The sequence below is a fragment of the Vidua chalybeata genome, chromosome 2 (genome assembly GCF_026979565.1).
Source record: "Vidua chalybeata isolate OUT-0048 chromosome 2, bVidCha1 merged haplotype, whole genome shotgun sequence".
Lineage (NCBI taxonomy): Eukaryota > Metazoa > Chordata > Aves > Passeriformes > Viduidae > Vidua > Vidua chalybeata.
Genome location: NC_071531.1, coordinates 47,748,293 through 47,770,357, shown reverse-complemented (window position 1 = coordinate 47,770,357; position 22,065 = coordinate 47,748,293). Strand labels below are relative to the sequence as shown.

At 35.1% G+C, this 22,065-nt stretch overlaps 1 protein-coding gene across 2 annotated transcripts in view; it reads left to right on the top strand.

Annotated features, from left to right (window-relative positions):
- The window catches only part of NDFIP2 (Nedd4 family interacting protein 2), a 45,250-nt gene extending 23,393 nt beyond the window's left edge, over positions 1 to 21,857 (top strand). Inside the window, exons 4-9 of one of the 2 annotated variants that reach the window (XM_053936348.1) lie at positions 396 to 455; positions 3,474 to 3,561; positions 11,877 to 12,001; positions 14,968 to 15,034; positions 18,339 to 18,444; positions 20,309 to 21,857. In XM_053936348.1, coding sequence (XP_053792323.1) covers positions 396 to 455; positions 3,474 to 3,561; positions 11,877 to 12,001; positions 14,968 to 15,034; positions 18,339 to 18,442 — 444 coding nt within the window. In that variant the 3' untranslated portion in view covers positions 18,443 to 18,444; positions 20,309 to 21,857. The remainder of the gene's footprint in view (positions 1 to 395; positions 456 to 3,473; positions 3,562 to 11,876; positions 12,002 to 14,967; positions 15,035 to 18,338; positions 18,445 to 20,308) is intronic. The other variant, XM_053936350.1, reaches the window with a different exon arrangement.
- The last annotated feature ends 208 nt before the right edge of the window (positions 21,858 to 22,065 follow it).

Below are 22,065 nucleotides of genomic sequence, written 5' to 3'. Positions count from 1 at the left end.
TGTGATCATATTAAATACTTTATCATAGGCGCTATATTAACAGATAATATGAAAAATCCAAATATAACATTTACTGAAACTTTCAATAATTTTATAATTCTTTGTGTAGCTTATCTTGCAGGAATAGGTTGTGTATCAACATGTATTCCTTTCAAATGCTCCAAGATATCTCATTTTATCCAAGAAACTGTATTAACCCTGTGTCATCAATAGTGATGGCATTAGTTATCCTGGCTTTTTCTTTTCAAATTCTCATTGCCTTTGAAAGGGCAATTTAAATGGACAAAAATGCTGCTAACAGTTTAATGACTTTGTTTGTATGTTGCAATGAATGGCTTTTACTTAATGCTTTTCAGTTGCATTTGTCTTATGTTTTTCTGTTTTTACATGCTTAGCACGCCCAGTTTAGGGAATCTAGGAGTCTGTTTGATGAAATATTCCTCAGTCGTCCAGAGGTATGGTATAGTTCTCTCTAGTTTAGACTTTGCTATGAATTTTCCTGCTGGGAAACAAATGCTTCTGTGGTTAATTGTGCCTTCCCCCCCCCCCCCCCCCCCCATTATTAATTTCTCCCTATTGGTTTGTATGTTGAAGGTATAATTTATGGGGTTTATTAAGTAATTTGACCCTTTCCTCAGAAGTTTTTCTCTGTAAACATTGCACTGGGAAGAGTTAAATTAGTTTAGTGGTTCTTTACTTGATTAAGGCTGTTGTCTCCTTATATGCCATGCTAGATTTCAGTTTGAAAAAAAGCTAAAAAACATTGAGGAAAAAAAATAGTCCTCCTCTTGGAGAATACTGCAGAGAGCACTGTAGTTTATAGGGATTTAATAGATTAAACTTCAATAGGTGCTCTGTACCATTTGATGTTCTTTTGTTTAGAGAAATTACTCTGTGTGACATGCCATTTATGTTGATAATATAATTTGTTGTTCAGATGTTTCTCTGGTCATAGGAGCAGTAAGTTTTCTGTTCCTACAGATGTCAACTTTTTTAGAAAGCAAGAAATGCTGTCCATCTTCCTTAACTTGGCTAAATTTGTTAAAAATCTATGATATACTGAAACAGTGTTACATATCTTATAGGTTTGTGTGTGTTGTGTTACATTCATCTCATTAAAAAGAAAAATATAAATAAAATACCTCAGTGATAAAAATGTCACTATCTAACAGAAGTATTTTGTAAAAATGTGTTTAAGCATCAGTGTAGAGGACAGTTGTTCTTCTTTGCCCATTTTCATTCCTCAATGCATGGTGGCAAACAATTACATTTTGAAGAAACTCTAGGGCAATTGACACCCACCAGATCAAGTGAGAGCAGTGAAAGACAGCCAGTATTAGTGGGGCTTGAGCAGTGATCAATTAGTGTTTTCTGCCTGCAGGACTGCTCATAAAACCTCAAAATCCTAAATGATGTGGATATAGGTTGATTTAGCTTCTTAGTATTCTAAGTATTTAATTTCTTAAACACTCGTAATTTTTGTTTGCTGGTTTTTGGAGACAGTAAAGAGAACTCAGTTTCATCTTCCTTTTTGACATGGAGTGTGATAAATTGATGCTTGTTCACACTTAATACAACCATGCTTTTTGTAAATATCTGCTGTCGTATTCCTGAACTGTATTTATTGACCTATGTTTCTCACATGTGTAAGCCTCAGAGAGAGAGGCCTCTGCTAAATTTCTTACTGTCACTGAGCAAAATTTTCTCTTTTCTGAGGCAACTTTTACATGGAGCATAGTAGTTAGCAGACAATTTAAAAAAAGTCCAAAATTATTATGTGTGGGGTTTTGTAGACCTTGTGAAATTGAAATTCAAAATGCTTTTTTTTTTTGTCCAACTTGAAAAAGCAAGTTTTATGGCATGCATTTCAGAGATAAACACATTCAAATGCAGCTCTCTTTTAATGCTTTTTCAGCCCTTCTTTTCTTTCCATTCCCTTCCTCTCCATCAGTCTTGTATCTGCAGAGAAGTTGAGCTAAACAAACTGATGCTTTCTTAGTCACTTAGGATTATCATTTAGGAACACCTGAAATTACGTGGAGTTGAATTATAGCCCCTTAGAATTGTTGTTTAGCTGGCCTTTTGTGCTGTCATTGGAATTGTCTGTGTGAATAGCAGTGTTTTTTAAGTAAGTTATCTGATACAGTGTCTTGGTTAATTAATCTGAAATACAGAGCACAGCTGGAATTTCACGGCCGTATTACTAAGGGTATTACTGACTGCTCTGAATTGGTACAGCAGTCGTTTGAGCATGTTTTTAACATAATTGCCATACCCTGGTAAATTATTTTGCTCTATTGACAAAGGGGAACATGTGACAGAACTTTAGATCACTGTGCTTGTTTCATGCCCTTTTAGTCATAAACATTATTTCTATAGTAAGTGCTTGTGGGTGAAACAGCCAGGTGAATTTCACTTGATCTCTCTTGATTTCATTTGTTTTTATAGGAAATTTGTTATGCCAGTTCCAATACATTATGGTAATAGGAGGAAAAATTAGGAAAAGAATGTTACCTGTGCTTCTGTTTAGACCGTTTTACTGCTGCTACTGACAACATTATTTAACTTGTATCATCCTGCATTGTTTTGACGTTACTCATTTAAGTATAAAAGTGGTGTTTAACTGGTGTTAGTTTTCATCAGGCTCTTTAGGAAATGCTGTCACTGTGAAAACTTCTGTGTTTGCCAGTCTACAGCTGGAGCAATGTTCCACCTGTGCCTGGAACTGCATATATAATACATGCCAAGTTGAAAATCGAGTGCTGAGAAACAAAGCAGCTCTCACTTTCAGTATTTTAAGGTCCAACATTTTGACTCAATGGGAGAAATTTTTGGATCGTTTTGACTGATGTCTCTGTTCGCTTTTGTTTGACTTCAAGTGCTGTGCCTTTTGAGTTTAGAAGCCTTTTAAACACTTTTAATGTGCTCGCGCCCTCTAGTGACCCTGGAGGTGTTCTTTGCATTGCTTATGTTTTGCTGTGGGTTATAAAATTGGCTAGTGCAGTGCTACTGCATCAGCACTTGATTTTAAGATAGTAACCTTATTATATAACTTTTATTTTGTATTAAGGAAATTATTAGAAGACCTTTCCAGCAGGAAAAGTATAGAGCATACTGTGTGATGTCTTTTCAAAAAAATATTTAATAGTTTGGCTACATATCAAGATAGTTACATTTAAAAAAAATGTATGTTGGTTTTGATTGTCAAAGTACTAATCTGAAATAATTCTAGCTTCATTTAAGATGAATAGACAGTATGTACATATCTTCTACAGAAAATTTGGGCTATGTCAATATAAGCAACAAATAAGACTTGTTTTATAGTTATAAATATTTTTTTTTAAAACTTCCTTTATGTGGACATGTTACAGAAATGTCAATTTTCTTCTAGCTTTAGAAACATGATTAATACTTTATCCTATAGATAGTTATTCTAAACTTTTCACTAAATTATCACTAACCTGTAAATCCAGGAAGAAGAGTATCCACCACGGGATGATTTCAGTGATGCAGATCAGCTTAGAGTGGGCAATGATGGCATCTTCATGTTGGCATTTTTCAGTAAGTTATCTTGTATCCCAGACCTACTGAGGTATATCTTAATTGTACCTTTTTCCTATGGAATATAAAAGAGAGCTGTTATAAATTGCATTAATGTACTGTAATGAACAGATTTGTCTGCCTGTGCTCGGATATAAACACTTCCAGATACAGCAAATATGTTGCCTTTTTTTGGTGGCATCTGTCACAGATAAGGGGACAAAGCAAAATCATAATAAATGCTTGAAGGTCTAGCACTGGAAATTCCGTCATCTTCTAGTTGGACCACCAACTTGAATTAAAAGCCAGATCACAGAAATCTGGCAATTGATTTTTAACAAGAAAAAATTTGAGAGAGATGATGTGCTGTATAAAAGTTGCTGGTGTTAGTCTAGTGAATTAAACAGCCATGGATTGATTTTTGGAACAAATCCAACCATGCTCATTTTCAGGTTGAACTAACCACTGGTTATATAAAAATGCATTGTCTTCAGGTAACCTCTGATTTCAACCAGCCCTCCTGTAGCTCTTTGTCATTTACCGTGTGTACACTGTGCATGTCTTGTAACTTGTGTACTGCATTAAGCAAAGTTATATTTAGCAACTAGAAGCTGTTTCTACAAGGAAACTGTGTTAGTTCCACCAATTACTTACTTCTTTGGAATTTCTGAGGGTTTTTTACCTTTCTGAAATAAATGTTTGACAACCTGGATGGAAGTTCGGTGTTGAGGATATATCTGTTCTGCTGAGAATTCATCATGATTAAAGCTGGTTGATCATCCACTGAAGTCTCCATTGTGTCTTTTAACCTAGGTTTCATAGTAGTTCTTCTGTAATCTTTTTTTCAATCTCTTCAACTGTTGCAGATGCAGGTTACAATGCTTTCAGAGAAGGCTTTTTCGTGTTGGTGTATGATGCGGTGTTTGCATCTTGGGATAAAAATATATGTGTCTGCCTCACAAAGCAAATCTGTGAAGATGTTTATAGAGTACCAAAGCAAGTTCTGTAGTCTGATCTCTTTCTGGAGAATAGAAAGAGTATATTCTTGGGAGCAAAGGGAAGAGTGATTTTATTTTTTTTTTGCTTTATTTTCCTCTCCCTTTTCTATCTTCTATAACTTTTTGTATTTAACCTGTTTAGATCCTTTATTTTGTGAACTTGTTCTTCCTTTTAAATTCTGCTTCAGGCCTTCATTAGTACTGCACTAGGAGGCCGAGGGATTGTTGGCTTTAATATGTCTTAAGTCCTTTAAGTCACAGATGTCCAGAATTGCATGCCCAGAACCTGGTATCCACCTTCAAGCATGCAAGTATGTACTTGGATAAATTGCCAACCTTTTCTTCAAACAGATATTTAGCTGAGTCTGACTGCACAGAGCAGTACTCTTACACATTGGACAAAAATACTCTGTAGATCATAACTTTTCATGACTGTTCTGAGACTATTTCATTGCAAAGATTGCTTACCTGTGAAGGAAATGCATAAAATGAGTGTGTACACATTGTAAGGTATTTATGCAAATGTGTGTTTAAATGGAATGTGTTGATTATTATGGATACTGGTTACATAGGGTCATCTTTACTTGTTGTATGTGCTGATAGTATGAGGAGTTCACAAAACCAGTTATAGATAGTAGTAGACTAATAATGTTTTTAGTAGTTTTTCTTAGGAAATTGGCAAATTAAATTAAAAATGAGCTTAACATAATGAAGGTATATTTTTTATGTAGATCATGTATTCATTTTTGTCTAATAAGGAGATAAAAGTCTCCAGAAAGTTGATGTATGTAGATTTACGAGAGCAACAATTAAAATGAAATTTACCTTAAGGCTATCTTTTGGGTTTTTTTCCAGAGCGGGATATCTTTAAATGCTGCAAGAGGTGGCAGATCACAGAAAGACTCAAATAAATTCCCTCACATAGTTAAAAAATGTAAGAGAACTGTATCAGGAACTGTTCTCCAGTGAAAGGAGAGTGAACAAATGTCTTGTTCCAGGTGTGCTCTCCTACCTCCTCCCTGTCAAGTACAGCACTGGAAGATCTTGGGGATGGAAGTGGGGGCAGTTAGCTTTGTTTTAAGTATAGGAGTAATTTATCATTCTTTAATTTCATTTTATTCACGTGAAATGTAGCAAAATAAACTTTTTACTGAGCTTACCTGCATACTGCAGTCACTTAGCGATATGTAGCCACCATCTAGTGGTAGCTGCCCACGTTGCACAAAATTGCTGTCTCCAGGCCATCTAGTGGCCAGATCTGCTTATTCGGGGGGTTTGGTTGTTTTAGGAGGTGCTTTGCCAATTAGGATCTGTTTCCCATCTAAGCTATAAAGTTTAGTTCTGTTTAGCAGGACTAAACAGAATAAGACAATACACTCTAAAGAAGTTCTTTGCAGGAAGAGGTGGATTTTTTGGCTTGATCCAGAAACTTGGTGAAAAAAATTGGAAAAACAGCCCATTTTATTTCCAATATATGGTAAAATCATGTTTCAGGAAATTGGTGTTGCCCTTAGTCTGTGATTATGTTGGTGAGGTAATAATCTGCTCTCCAGTGGTCGGGACTTGTGTCTGCCAGCTTCTTATTTTGAGGGAAATGAATATATATGTGAATATATTCATTTTGCTATGAATGCAACATGGACAAAAAATTGCTGTCAGACCACTTCATGTGTTGTTTTCTGTTTTGTATTTTTAAGTCAGCTGTGCCTTATACAGCATGGTCAAAATTTTCTAGAATGCTAGAGGAAGTTAGTGAGTTTCTCAGAGTGCTTTTTTTTTGTACGCACAACCAAAGAGAGGAATTTCTGAGCTGTATCTTTCCAATTTGAACACAGCTGTAATTGTGATAGAGCAAGTAACTGTCATGAACAAAGGGTTTGGTTTTCATGCTTAATCTGCCTGTAGTGGAAGTCTTTTGAATTATGTCTGATAAACTCATACTGGTACATTATCTGAAGGAGGTCCTTTTGGATGTTTTTAAAAGGCTTATATGGTTTTCCTTTATATTTAAGGAATGCTTTAGAACCAGCCTTTTTTTCTGGTGGACTCCAAGAGGAATTGTTGAGCTTATCTGAATTATTTGAAACCATGTAAGGGAGTTTTGAGTTGACCCTACAACATAGGAAAAATGAATTTGAACTTCACAGATAGGTTAATAAGTAGATAAAAATGGAGAAAAGTGTTCAGTAGTACAACCAAAGCTTAAATTCTCATACAATAATATGACATTTTTGAACATCTAGTCTATTTAAGCTCTGTATGCAACTCACAGCAATAAAATCTGGTTTTACAGGGAAATATAAATGTACATAGTGTCCTGGACACTATACTGGAACAGAAAATAACCATAACAAAGTTTTGTAAATGAAGGTTCACACAGTTTTCAAAGCTGTTAAGTGTCTCAAGCAGTAAATAAACTGCACACAAGCTGGGATACATACTTGAGGGTTTCAAGGGGACCCAAGCTGGGAGACAGAGTTGTAGCACAACCTAAGGGTGAGCACAGTCTCCTTGTGTATGCATCCTGAGGAATGGTAAGCATGGTTGAAGTTCCCATGGGAGGCTTCCTCTGTGTAACTTTAAGAAACCTGACTTCTGTATGTCTATATCACAAATGTTATGCAGGTTTCCTTTAGTCATGTAAGAGAAGCTGAGGGGAAGTTACTTCATTAAGATTTTAAATGTTGGGAGATAAACTGTTTTGAGTTCTTATTTCTCTCTGGTTATTAGGGGAGGCTGACTGACCTTTATACACAGTCAGCTAACTTCTTTCTTACTGTAGAAACAATTTTGCTTACATATTTTTTTCTGTATGCATTAGATATAATACAAAACAATTTGAATGAGGAAGCTTCTAGTTGGGTAGTAAGAAAAACATAGCAACAAGAGTAATTAAGAAGTAGGAATAAATTGCCAAAGAGTGTTTCTGAACATTAATCACTAAGGAAAAAAAAATATCTGTTTTCTGTGGGAGCTGACAGCCAACATTTCTGGTGATCATCATCAGTCTGTAAGTGAACCCTCAGGATGGTGCAAAGATATATATCCCAGTTAAAGAATGAAACAAATTGTATGCAGGAGTAGGAAGAACAATTCCTAGTGGCATGAAGACCTGGAGAGGATTATTTATTATTGCAGTATGCTTAGTAAGTCTAGGCCAGGTATAAAGCATTAAGCTCTTTGGTGCTTACTATATATTAAAATAGTAAGTAAATGAATGAACAAATTGTGGAGTAAAGGCTATAACTGAGCATAAGTTGCTTTTTTTTATATGTAGTTGCCATTATAATCTTTTTACAGGCTTGAGTCATGGTTAAAATTTGGAACACAAAGCTTCAGATCAGTTTAACTGGCTTCTTTTCATGATACTTAAAAACTTAAAGCAAGTGATTAATGTGTAGTTGTGGAAAGCTAAGTAAAAAAGATCAGCGGGTGAAGTGCTGGAGCAGCTGAGGAAAAATCACAATGTAATGTGCTTGTCATTATTGTTTAATCTGATGTATTTCAATATGTACAACTCAAAAGTCTTGTACTCTGTGTTTTGGTTGGGGTTATTTTACTGAAAACCTTAAGGAGAAATACAGCATAAATGTAAGGACTGCATCGGATCACAAACACTCTTTATTAAAAAGGACCTTTAGTCCAGCCCTCCTCCTCCCAAAAACCCATTTCTTATGTGGGTCATTATGACCCATATAGTTGTTGTCATGAGTAGATAATGCTAAAGCTTATATTCTTCCTATGTGAATTACATTTATATGGACTTTTTTCCTCTTGTAATCACCTCAGTAATTATAAAATTCAAAAACCGTACTTTTATCAGTCCCACTTCTCTGAATGGTGCTAGAGTATTAAAAGTAGATACTGAAATCATGATGCCAGTGCAGTCAACATGAGTTTAGTCTAGATGTCTGAAATGTGTTAGTGAAAAGTTGACGGTAATTGAAAGTTGGGCTCAAGTAGACATGTAATCACTTTTGGGATAGAAAACAATTCTTGCACAGTGGTTTGATTGGCAGTGGAGATCTACAGGATGCACACAGAATCTGGCTGTGTGAAGAAAATGGGAAAGCAGAAGTTAAGAATTCTTTTTTAGGGTCATGATGTGGTTGTAGCAGCTCACCAGATTTTTCCCCCTCAGTTTTAGGAATGGCTTTCCTTATGATAGCACGTTATTAGTGTCATGGCAAGTACATGGTCTGTGCAGGAATGTCATGGAAGCTGATGTTGTATCATGGATGAGGTCATCTCTTGAACAGCTGAGCAGTGTCATTTACATTTCACAAAGTAAGTGGATGCAGAAAAATAGTGGAGGATAGCATTTGTATGTACAAGCAAGGACAACAACTTAGTTGTCTCTAGTAGATAGAGAAAGAAGTTTTAATTCTAGAGAAATTAGTGCATAATTCCTTTTACTGGTCACTCCCCTCACCGGTCTATTTTCTCCCTCAGCTTGATGGGGGAGCTTGTATTGTGGCTTATCTATGACAACATAGGGATGAAAATTATGAAGGACTTTCATTGCAATAATAAGTTGAGACAGGAATTATACAGGAATTAACTGCAGTAACTCTTACCAGATGCAGTGTAAGCTGTAAAGCTCAGAGCTTGCATGGCTGACAGAAGATACACATGGATGCACATGATGGAAAAAGATATACAGATGGGCAAATGAGTCTGATCTTGATGTAGAAAAGCAATTGGAAGGAATTGCAGTCTGCTCAGAAGATGCATTTCTGAAAGCAAGTATTTATTTTGTAACCAGAATGAGACAAGGAGAATGATTTTCACAGTAGTAGCAGAACATGGGATGTAAGAGAGTAGTAATGGGAAAGATGGAAAACATGTAGACGTTATTGTTGCCCTTCTTAATGATGCAACACCAAGGCAGTGTTGGGAGAATCTCCCTGATTACCTGTGTTTTAGAGTGGTGGAAGTAACATGTTCCTTGTGCTGCTGAAGACACAGATTTTTGATTAGGTCCTCACTGTTCAAGTTTTCTAGCAGATGGTTGCAGATAAAAAATTAAATAATGAGATTCTTCTTCTGTATGTACTTCAGTTTTATTGGAATGTGTGAACTTGCATAGTTTACAACTTTTATAAGGTTTATGACTTTCCTGCCTGTATTAGCTGCTTATGTAACTTAACAGCAGACTGATTAGAGAGAAAAAACCCTTACTGTGAACAAGATTGGAACAATACTGATGCCTTTACTTTCCAGAGTTGGTAAATACCTTGATGTTAATTATTCATCAAATACTTATGCAGTGACTTATGTATTCTATTTTGAATATTCCTTTAGTTCAAGTTGAAAGTAGGGTAAAATTGTCAGTGGTCCTCTTTAATTATAAAAGCTAATTTTTCCTCTCTTGTATTTATGATTGGGAAATCTCTAATTTTTATAATGCATTTACAAATAAGTTGAGGGAATTAAAAAAAATATATATCTATTAAAATTGTACATATTCTGAGAATTTCTCTAGTCCTCATAGACCATTAGAAACATGTGAATCTTGTGTCCTTTGTGAGATACCTGTCTTTAGGTATACCTAACCGTAATCAAAGTCACCCTTAGTAGCTTGAGTAGTGGGGAGAAAGAGCAGTGAGCTCTTACACTGAGGCAGGATCAGAGAATGCATTGAATAAGGAGGTTTTGAAATCTGTTACTGCTAAAGGATGGTGGGTTTGGAGAGCTTGTTTAAAATAGGGAAATCAAAACAGTTTATCTAGGCTCTCTCAAATGTAAATGTGTCTGGGAAGGATGGTAAATGTTCAGGGTCACAATGTTGTTCTGTAGGGTTGTTTTTTAGTGGGGGTTGGATTTGTTTTGTTTGTTTCCTCTGCATATGCCAGTTTGGATCAGCATCTGTTCAAACTTGTGGGGATTTCTTTAATTTTGTTTTTTGGGGTCCTTTTAGATCAGTAATTTCTATAAAAGTAAGAATTCTTGTTGCCACCATCTGTTACCCATGTCTTTGACCAATGCAAGATGTTTTCCCACTTGTACTAAATGACTATTTTGATGGGAAGCCTTCCAAAACTTTTGGAACTTCAGTGTGTCTAAAGTTCATGGAATCCTGCCGCAATTTTAGACTTAATTTTGCATTTGTGAGCATATCATTGCATCTTCATGTAGATTATTGGAAGAATTGTAAGAAGGTTTTAAAGTATAAAAATAGTGGGTTTTTATAGATAGTATTTCAAAATGTTTTAATTAAAGAAAACTTTTGAGCAATTTTCTGTTCCTAGTTGTGTGTTCAAACTTTAACTGAAGAGACAGACTCATTTTTCCTCTGACAATTTAATGTCTGAATTTTATGTAGCTAAGTTTGGGATTTAAAACATTAAGGAATTGTAGGCAGGGGTTTTGTTCCCCTCTGCCCCTCTTCCATTCCTCTTTCCCTCCTCTGTGATTCTTGTGTTTACTGTGGATGTTTTCAATTTTCCACTGTCATGTTCTCTCCAGAATTCCTGAGTTACCTTCTACCAGTTTCTGCAGCTCTTCTGTTTGGTGGTTTTCGTTTTGGATGCCCCCACTGATTCCCAAGCTGGGCCATTCCCCTAATTGTGAATTCTCACACTCGGATGTAATGCATGCAACCTGATGTCAATACAGATGGTGCTGATTGCCAAGTACATATGCAGATATGAAACTTTAATTTGTTAAACTGGGGGCTGTGTAAAAGTGTTAACTGAAGCAACAGTGGAAGTTATGCTTAGTGTCCTTTTTGTTCATTGATATTTTAACTTCTGTATAAAGCTTCCAAGGCTTCTTTTGTCTTATAAATATAGATCTAAAAGAGACCCATGCAACATCAGCTTCTCAACTTACCTTCATATCTACACTAAGTTTTTGGAGCAAGAGTGGATGCTTTTAGTCTGCTCAATCCAAACTGGATAAAGCTGAATATGCAGCCTTGATACATGCACGTATGTGTGCCTATAACTATATTTTTGGTTATAAAAGTGTAGAAAGGGTATTTGATCTTTGTTTTAATCCAAATCTTGTATGTTTTAGTCCTTTTTGTGAATTTACTTTCCTCGTCCAATATAATCTGGTTAGGTGTCTATTGCAGTATAATACTTTCTTTTATGTTGGAATTTTCTCTTGTGTAAAGTAGTAGGTTCCAGCCTGTTTACCATTTGCTTTGTCACTAAGTGACTATACCATGGGGAATGTCTGGGTTCAAAGTCAATCTCTGAAAGCCTGAATTACCGGAAGAGAATTAACTGACTGTGTAAGCGTGTCCTTAGTAGTTTAAAAGTGAAATTACTGTTAAGTCTGTTTGCTTAGCTATACAGATTAACAGAAGCTACTGTTTCTTTTATTTTATAGTGGCATTTATTTTCAACTGGATTGGATTTTGTTTATCCTTCTGTATAACAAATACCATAGCTGGAAGGTATGGTGCAATCTGTGGATTTGGCCTCTCCCTGATCAAATGGATTCTCATTGTACGGGTATGTTTCTTGATTCACACTGGACAGATTCTGTAGAACAAATGCATAACAAGTTATTCAAGGATATAATAAGGGAATTGAAAAACAGTATTTTTTTCTTTTTTTACTTCATATAGCATTTGATATTCACATTTCCACTAAAATAAATGCTGAATGACTCATTCCTTGTACAAGTATTTAAAAGTCTGCAGAAGTGGAGCAAGTACCTAAAATATCACTGGTATTATAATGTCATGTATAAAAGATTTATAAATGTCTTAGCCTGTTGGGAAGGAAATATAAGAAAGCATTTATTCCTTGTATTTGATTCTTTTGTTCCTTGTAAGATACATATGGGATCAAGTCCAACTTAAACATGGAATTAGTCACATTTTTACCATCTTAAATGCTTGATTCTTGATGTTTTCATTGCAAAACTAGATACTTTTCCAAAAGGCACATTAGCCGAATGCAAGTTACTTAGCTAAGTGGATGCTAGATGAAATATAATGCTGCTTTCTGAACTTTAATTCTGCTTATCTGTGAGACACAGCATTTAAAATCCTGTCCCTTTTAATGAAGAAAAAGATCCTGGGTAACTTAGATATCTTTCATATTCTGCCATCAGTGACCTTTTTTAAATGTTTTTTTTCCCTCTGTGTGTGTTAGTAACTTGATTTTGTCTTAGCATGATAGTAAAAAGATTGTTGAAAGATTGCATGGTCCTTCCTGGACATGTACAGTATGCTTCTTAGAGCTTTTTTTTAAATCTACTTTTTGCTCATTCAGAGCAGGAAATGCTGCTGGACCATATGTGATTCTGGTGTATTTGTTGGAATTCAGGGGCAGAGATGGAATTTATCTCAATGGAGAGAGAAGACATACATTTTTCAACTATGCATTTGTTTGGGATATTTTCAGCTTCCCTTAAGGCATACTGAACAGAGGGCAGAAATTGCTCTTTATGTCAGTTTTATTATTCCTCTCTGCTGGAAAATGTGCTCAAAACAAATATAAAAATTAATACATGCTAAACTTCCTTGTAGGATTACTGTGTTCTAGACTATAATTAAATTATTGTATGCAATCCATTACTAATTCAAAAATATTAGAGCTGGCCAATTCCAAGACCTCAGGGGTGGGGGTTTTCATAATGAAGATCATCATGTTCCTCTATTGTCTCTCTTCCCAGAGATAAGAGCAGAAAGCTTGTGAGGTGTACGTTGACTGTCATTTTAATGGTGACACACAAGCAGGCCTGTGTGCACCAAATTATTCTTTTCCTTTCTTTCAAGCTCTTCCAAAGGTTTGTGTCACCCTTTTTCACTCAGGGTCAGTAGTACAAAACTTTTTAGTGTCTAAACAGCCTGAATTCATGCATGCTTGATCTGTATCAGTTTTTACTAGGGAGAAGGAAGGGTAGGGGTAATAGAAGCACAATTTTACTATTGGGGAAATTCTGCAGCCATGGCTGATTCTGCCCTAGGGGAGTAGGAGAGCAGACTAATGCACATGGGCAAGTATTTGATTGTTGGTATTTGGTAAATCTTCTTTCCAATTAAATGTGATTGTAACTATTGGAAAAGTATTTTGATATATTTGTGTGTGTATATAGATATATATTTATATGCACACATGTATAATGTTTAGAGAATTGAAAATACTGACTAACAAGTGAGATGGGATCAATATCACTGTGCTGTCAAAATCCTAGGAATTGAGTATTTATATATAGATAATGAAAATACCAATTCTTTAGTTCAACTTAGCAGTTCTGTTTCTTGCTATTTTTTTCTTTGATTGATGATAGAAATGAATATTCATTCTCTTATATAAGTATACTCTTATATACTCATATAAGATTAAACTCTCAAAGAGTTCACATAATCTGGCTTTATTTTGGAGCAAACATGTGGATTAATTGAAGAAAAAAAGCCATCTTTATCTACAGTTCTTTATATGTCTTAGATTTTCATCTGGTTGCATATGTGGCCCAGTATCTTTTGTTTGGTTGGAGTTTCTTTTTGTTTGGGTTTCTTTGTTTTGTTGTTTTTGGAGGGTTCTTTTGTTTGTTCAGTTTTTTTTTTTCCCCCCATTACTTCTTGGTTGATACACTGAAATGTCCTAGAAAGGGCAAGTAGGAAGCACTAAGCACAAAAGTCAGGATGCAGTAAACATAATGAATGATCGCAGAGTGGAAGTGTATGGAAAGTGTGCAGAGCTGCTGAGTAGATTATTTTACTCCTTCTGGCAACATTTCAGTCATCTTCCCATCTACCTACTTTTTGTGGGGGTTTTGGAGACATTTGATTAGCCTTTTTATCAGTGAAGCATGAAGTCTGGAGTCTGGTAAAGGCGCAGATACCTGTCTCCAGTACGATCACACCCTGCCCTCCAGCTGCCTCCCACATCACAGGGAGGACAAAACCGTCTGCCATGGTCACTCGAAGGAACAGTTGAAATGGCACTTCAAGGTTCATTTAGTTGGGTTCAGCTCACTAGTAGGAACTGAATGCTGGTTTGAAAATGAAAAGACTTTAATGAGTTGGAGGTCTTTATGGGGCTGGTATTCATGGCAGCGATTAACAGTAGGGGGTATACAGAAGGTCAAAAGCTCTTCTTTTGTAGGGTCAGCAGAACATCCCTGTCTGATAAGATTAAACTAATGTGGCTTTTCGTGTTAATATCTAAAGCAGCAGGCTGCTGTAATGTGTTTGGGATGGCAGGCACTGGGGGGAAAAGGGGAAAATCAACAAGTGGTGATTCGTTATAATAAAAAATGTCAGATTACTGGAAAGTAATACAAGGGTGTTTTCATATAGACATATATATTTTACATGGGTACACACACACATATTTTTTTAGAGATTTATACATTAATTTTATTTTAACTTGCCTTTTCTCCATGCTTTCTCTATTTGCATAGTGCATTAAATTTGTCTTTGTCATCTATCTTACTGCAGCTAAGCCTTGTGTATGAATTTCAGTTTTCAGATTATTTTACTGGATATTTCAATGGACAGTACTGGCTTTGGTGGATATTTCTCGTACTTGGTAAGTGGCAGTTGAATTAATTTGTTTTGATGTGGAAGTACTCAACAATGAATCATATAATTGTAAATAAGAGTTTAGTAACATGTTTAGCTATGTGCTTTTCCTTAGCTGTTGATAGTTTTGTGTGTTGTTTTTATTTCCATAGTATTCACGAGGTTATTGGTTGCCATAGTGGTGTTATTGTCTGAACTGTGGACTATTCAAATACCCTTCAGCTCAAAAATTTTTGTTCTGCATAAGGGGTTATGTGTAAAACTGAGACTTGTAACTTGTGCTTTTTAAGCTGCTTCTACTGATCTAGAGGTGCAGAACTGTGTAATGAAACTTTGGCCTTATGTGATAAGTAGTATTTACGTGTATAAACCTATATGTCAAGTATTAAATTTTAAGAAATGTGACTGAACCCAGGAAGGTGGAGTCTGCTGTCTTGTGCACAGGTCACAAAATGTCCTTTCTGAGTCCTTTGAAATGCAAACTGCATCAGCAGTTGCTCAGTAGGATGAGAGAATGGCTTCATGCTTGCTGATCACAGTGGTCCATGATGTCAGCTTTCTCTTAAGAGCTCTGTCTGCCCTTATTTAAAGTCCTATGCACATAAATTTCTGCACTTCTGTTTGTTTTTAATGAAGGTATACCAAAGCCCAACCACTATAACTTTCCTCTAACTGTGGATTTTGTAATTTGAATATGGAATCTGGAGTGATTTTCTTTTATAGAAGTGAGTGCTGCTATGCATTTTAATTTCTGTTTCCAGCTCTGGAAGCATGGTAAACTGTTGCTGGTTCAGTAGGTGGCACTCTTCCCTTTGAGTCAATTGATTCAAGTGGCTAACAGCAAATGTTAGAATGAAGTGTTGAGTAAGTTAAGAAAAAGGATCAATTCTGAGATCTTCACTGTGACTCAGTATTTATCTTGCATGTAATGCTAAAAGGCTTAAACAACATTACCTAAAATTTCTCTGTCTGCCTTTTAGTAGTGTTCAAGGGTATTCATCAGACTTTTTAATGCCCACCTTGCTCTGCTATTGTACACTTGGTTGCTTGAAATACATAAAACCTGCAAATGTTTAACAGCTCACAGTGTTGGTCCCTTGAATGTTTTCATATTGTTTGAGGTTATTGTATTGAACTAGGTGAAATGACTCTTTGCAGGCACAAGCAGACATTGAAGTGAAATCTCTTTGCAGACACAAACATCTCCAGATAAGTCTTTAATTAAAACCAAGGCCTGTGGTGCCTGAAATTGAGGTTTGACACCTTTTTTCATTAGGATGAAAACAGTGTTCTTTCCCTAGCACTCCCTTGGCCCCTGCATGTCTATGGAAATAGCTGTCACTTTTCTTTTTACTAGTCTTTTGCACATATTAAGGAAGTAGCTCACTTTAATTTGGGAAAGACTTATTTTTGGTCTGAAGTGTTTGAGGATTTTTAATTTTTTCTTTAAATCACAAGTTTATAATATGCCTTGGAATAAAAAGCACTCTGAGGCATACAGTGTGCATTTGGCAGTCAGCATTCCCTTGACTTATGTATGTTTTACATGAAGTATGCCAACAATATTTTTAAACTGATGAAGTGGCTTTATGGTATTGCTAGAACACCATAGGAGGCGTCTACCTAAAAAAGCTACTTAGCAGGACATGGAGGAGTATTATCATGTCATGGGAACACTGCCTACCAGATCTGTGTTTTGTTGTTTTGGATAACCTTTTGTTAGAGCACACAAAGTAGTATGTCCAGCATCTCTCCAGAAGTGAATAAGTTGGAGTCTTTTTTTGCATAGCCCTTTGACATCCTTCAGCCCACCTACTACCATCTCCTCTCTTCTGGTGTTCATTGATCTGTTTCTGCTCACTTTCCTTCTTTCAACATATGGAAAAATCTGCTTGTGCGTCACGGAAAAGCAAAGTGGTCTACTTCCAAAGAGCTGTCATGTATCAGTGAAAAAATTGGAGAGACACAATTCTAAATTTTAAATTTAAATGTTAGCCAGTGTTTCTTATTGAGGAACACAATGGAAAGTGGGGTGCTTTTTCTTTTTTCCCTTAACAGAGAAATGTAAAATATGGGTTGAGCTTGGACTGATTTTCCAACATGTATAATGCAGAAAATATTCAATCAAACACCTAAAAAGCTGCCTGCCCTCATTTTGCTGTTTCAGCTTCTTTTCAGTTGAAAGGGGGAGTACCTCTGGTAGCTTCTGGGTTGCAGGTTTTGTGGCAGACTTGCAGTCAAGATCTTACTGCTTTCTTCTCTATGCAGAATTAACCTTAGTCACAGAAATGTGTCCAGCTTAGGTGAAGTTCCACTGGTTAGCAGAGTTCTGTTGTAAATTTTTTTTTTTTTTTTTTTTTTTGCTTGCATGTATGCATGTCCTAAGGAAGCTTTGGTTTGGAAAAGGAAAGTAAAAAAATCATAAACAAAAATTATTTAGAGAGGAATTGATAATTGGAGAAAATCATGGGCTCATCCAGGACAGCATCCAGGAAGGAAAAGTGCAAGAAAAGAATTAAATCCTTTACTGAACTTGTAAAACCTCAGTTTAGATTTTCATTTGAACCTTTGGAATTTTAATGCACATGTGTATATTCACATAAGCATATATCTTCAAGGTCCCATTATTGCAAATGTGACTTCTCTGTGGCTCTTGTGTACATCTTTTTCCTCTTAGCTGAAATATTCTTTCAAATGCAGTGAAATGTAGGTAATGTACAAGATTTTGAAATTTGGAGTTGACAAAAACTGTAATATTGACATATGTTGAGTAATTTTCTTTGGCAATTGTTCTTCCTCCTCTTGACTGGTACTTTTTTATAGATGGTAAAATCCGAACTAATCTACTATAATTCATTACTGGCTTCTTGCTAGAGCAATCCCTACTTTTTTTTTCCCTCCTCTTTTGACTCACAATACATTTATTGTGCATATTGCTAAAGTTATATTTTGTGAACCAGGTACTCTTCTAACACACTGGTAATTTATTTTGAGAGTTCTATTTGAAAAGAATTTGCAAATCAGATTATTTTATGTTTCTGTATTTTTTTCATCTTTGTAAGTATTTTCAAGCAGTCTTTTTAGCAGATGACACTTGAACCGATCATTAAAATTTCTGATAAACCTTTCATAAAATTGAATCCTTGTATCACAAGATGAATGCTGACTTAGTTGTTGAATTTGTGAATGACAAATAAAGACTTCAATTTACTTTGTAGGCTAGGTTTTAAAAATTATGTTAATAAGAATAATGTGGGGTAGTTTGTATTTATATTAATATCCTTAATTTTGTACATTTTCTACATTTTCAGGACTCCTTCTGTTCTTTCGAGGCTTTGTTAATTATCTTAAAGTCAGAAATATGTCTGAAAGCATGGCAGCTGCTCACAGAACAAGATTTTTTTTCTTGTACTGAAGGTAAGCCATTTTTAGTGATGAGGTTATCTTTCCCAGGAAAATGAAGAAGAAAAATATTAAAAATAGATAATCAAACTTCTGTCATGAAGTAGAAGTTGCATGTTTTTTGAATATCTGTCATGAATATTGTATATATATTCTTCATGGGCTTGGAGATGTGTGAAGTTTCTCACTTGAAAGCAAATAATGCAACCTCATTGCCTCCCGTCTTCCCTGGAACTGAAGTTCAGCAACAGAAATTAGGATGTTGTTTTTCCTAAGGAACAGTATCTGCTGCTGTCAGGATACTGTCCTTTGTGCTGGAAAAACTGGCTTTTGTAGTCAACCTGTTGTCAGCAAGTTAGGAAGGACTAATCTGCCTGCATATTAAATCTGATTGACATGGGTCTGAACATGCAAACAATAGTTGAGTATTGTCTCTCTTTACATGACTGGCTTAAGACAGTCATGTACAAGTATGATGATTGTGTATGCAACAATGTGCTTTATATATCCTTCAGGTAGCTGAGTAATCAGTCTGGCACATAGCCACTCTTTTTTTCTAGTACTATTTATCCGTTAAGTGGATTTATTGGACTTCACTATGTAACTTAAACCAGGGGTCTTTATTTGCATTCAACTTTTTTTATTTAAATTGCATGACAAAATAAATTTAAGCTTAGAAATAAGTATTGCAGCATTTTTATTGCTCTGCACTTTACTAAAAATGCTTAAAGACTATTTTGACATACCTGAAAAGCTATGTTTGCTGTAAAAAAAAAAAGTATTTTATAAATGTTCTCCAGGATTGATCACAGGATCAATTTGAATTAACCTGTAACACATTTTTGAAGCCTGAAATCAGAGACATTATTTCACTGGAAAAAAAACCTGGTTCATTCTATATTAGACAAGAATAAACATTTTAAAACAGCTAATGATGAATGTGTGCTATACAATATACACTTGATTATGAAAAAAAATCTGTTAACGTAACTCTGGCATAATATTTCTTTTAAATGTGCTTTTTCCCCTCTGCCAAATTATGCAGTAAGTTAATTAACTGAGCTGTATAATGCCTTTTAGTGACCAATATAAATTAGCAACTACATGGCAGCATTACCTTTTTACAACAGTTAGTTATGGCTTCTTCTCTTAGTGTTGTGGTAACCTCTTCAGAATACTGAAATTTGTAGATGTGATTGAAAATATCTGTTAACTTTCAGTACAGTAAAGTTTAAAAGTACTATTTTAAAAACAGTTGTTAGGACTAAATGGTATTTGAGAACTGTAGTTTGATGATAATAGTGAAAGTGTAGGATAATGCAGTCTGGGATTCCTTGTTCTTCTGCTGTGAGAATTCTGCATTGGGACAAAACACAGTTTCACCCGGGACTTGCTGAACTTAATGAGCTGTCCTATCAGAGTTCAGTGGCTTTGAATTTTTTCTTTACCTGTAAGCACCACTGAGATGTGTGGGTTGTGGGCTCATAAGGTCTGTGGGGTGTTTAGAGAGATCAACACATAAATATTATGTTTTTGAAGCATCTTAAGTACTGAAACAAGAAGTTCAAATTAATTGCTATCACACATTTAAATGTCCTTGTTCTTGCATAGGTAAGTGAGCTCCTCTAAAGTGACTCCTCTACACTAATTATTAGTTTTAGTAAATAAGAAATAACATCTCTACAGTTGGAAATATTCTCAAGTGTTCTTTTGAAATCATAACAAACTAACAGTAAATTTTTGTGGATTTTCTCCCATCCTGACATGGGGGTAGGGAGGCTGCTGTTTTGCTTGCAGTTCAGGTTTGCTGGTCACCTAGCAACACTGCTTCTGGTGAGTCATGGCGATGAACTGAAGTACAATTTTTCTTTATCTCCAGACTGCATCGAACAGACATTCCTTTCCTATGCTGGTGTGAAACTTCCAGAGCTCTAACCCTCCAAGTTAATAAGATAGAAGACTACTAAAACCAGAAGACAAATTAATGAAAATATGGCTTCAAAAATGAATGACAGGATGGCTTATGATCAAGTACCAGTTCTGGTCATTCTAGCAAATATTTATAATTACTGCCTTTTGTTTTAGCACATTTGTATATGTGCTTGTTTAAAAGATAGTATTGAAATAAGAACAAACTATCTGTAAGTATAGATTAGGTACAGTCAGACTCAGTTAACCTGTGCTTGTTGTATCTGAAAGATTTGAGCGGTAACTTGTTTCACAGCTTGTATGTACCACTGACTTGGTGATTTGAACTTCTGAGTACAATGAAATGCATTAAATGATTCAGATTAACCAGTTCAGACAGGTTTTTTATATAATTTAGATTCATCTAATGATTGTATAGAACATTTTTAAGTTTACTAAACCCCAAAATTCCTTGTCACAAACTTATATTTGCCAATATTTTATTGAATTCAATTCAATATACTGGTTTGTGCTAAAACTGGTACACTTTGAGTCCCCTGTAAATAACTCTGCATAAATGACTGTTTTAATTGCTTCTTAGGAAATATGTCAAAATATATTTTGTAACAGCATATTCTCTAAATTTTGTTTAATCTTAGAGCTATAGACATATTTTTTGTTAATTGACTATTAAAGGTTTAGTTAGTAGTAGATGTAATCTTGGAGGTCTGCATTCTTGAGGTCACTATAAATAGAACATCCACATTGAGTGCTTCTCAAAAAAATCATACAACTACTTTATAATGCTTGTTTAGAATAAATACATTGCCATTTCATAAGAACAAACAAGTTTAAATGCAAGGTAATTTGGGAAGTAATCTATGAATGGAAAAAATATTTTAAAGCTCTGAAAATAGAAAATGTGTTTTACCTCTCCCTTTATTCATTTAAGGTATGCCATTATATTCTTATAAATATCATCTCTTTAATGGGTACTGTCTACAGTTCATGCACATGTAGTTTCTTTTAAAGTTTGTGAAATTTATGCTTCTTCTTTAAATTGGAGAAGACATCTCTCAGTCCTTTGTACAACTGGAATCTCAGTTGCAGAAATACATTGGCTGTTGGTTGCACCTTTGAGGAAAAAAGTACAAATAGTTTCCTCCATTTTTCTTCTTAATTAGAATTCTGCTTTTTTATTACTAACATTAAAAACAGTGAGGTTTATGTTGTGTTAAGCTAGTGCTGTATTGAGTTTTGTATCTATAATTAATGTTTAAAATATACATATATAAACATTTTAATTTTCCTAATCTTTGAGACATAACTAATAGTGACTAAAACTTTAGGGGCACCTCTACTTCTCAGCTTTTTATGGAAAGAAGAAAGTTAAGTATTATGTTCAATATCCTATTGGGATTTCCTTCTAAACTTCTATTTGTTTCTGTGTTCTTTTGCATTCATTGTCCAGATGAAAAAAAAGCGAATAATAAAGCATTGCTTTGTTTTGCTAATTAAGACTTAATGCTTTTTTGGGTTTTTTTGTACTTCATGTTGAAAAATGCACTCTGCAGTACTTGTGTCAACTTGGAATTACAGACAATTTATTTGGCAAAATAAGTACTAGCCAATCCTCCCTGCTCCTTTTCATCTCATGTTTTATGGCAACAAACTGTGAGGACATTTCTTATAAGGAGTTAATGCAACCATGCAAAGCAAGCAATATTG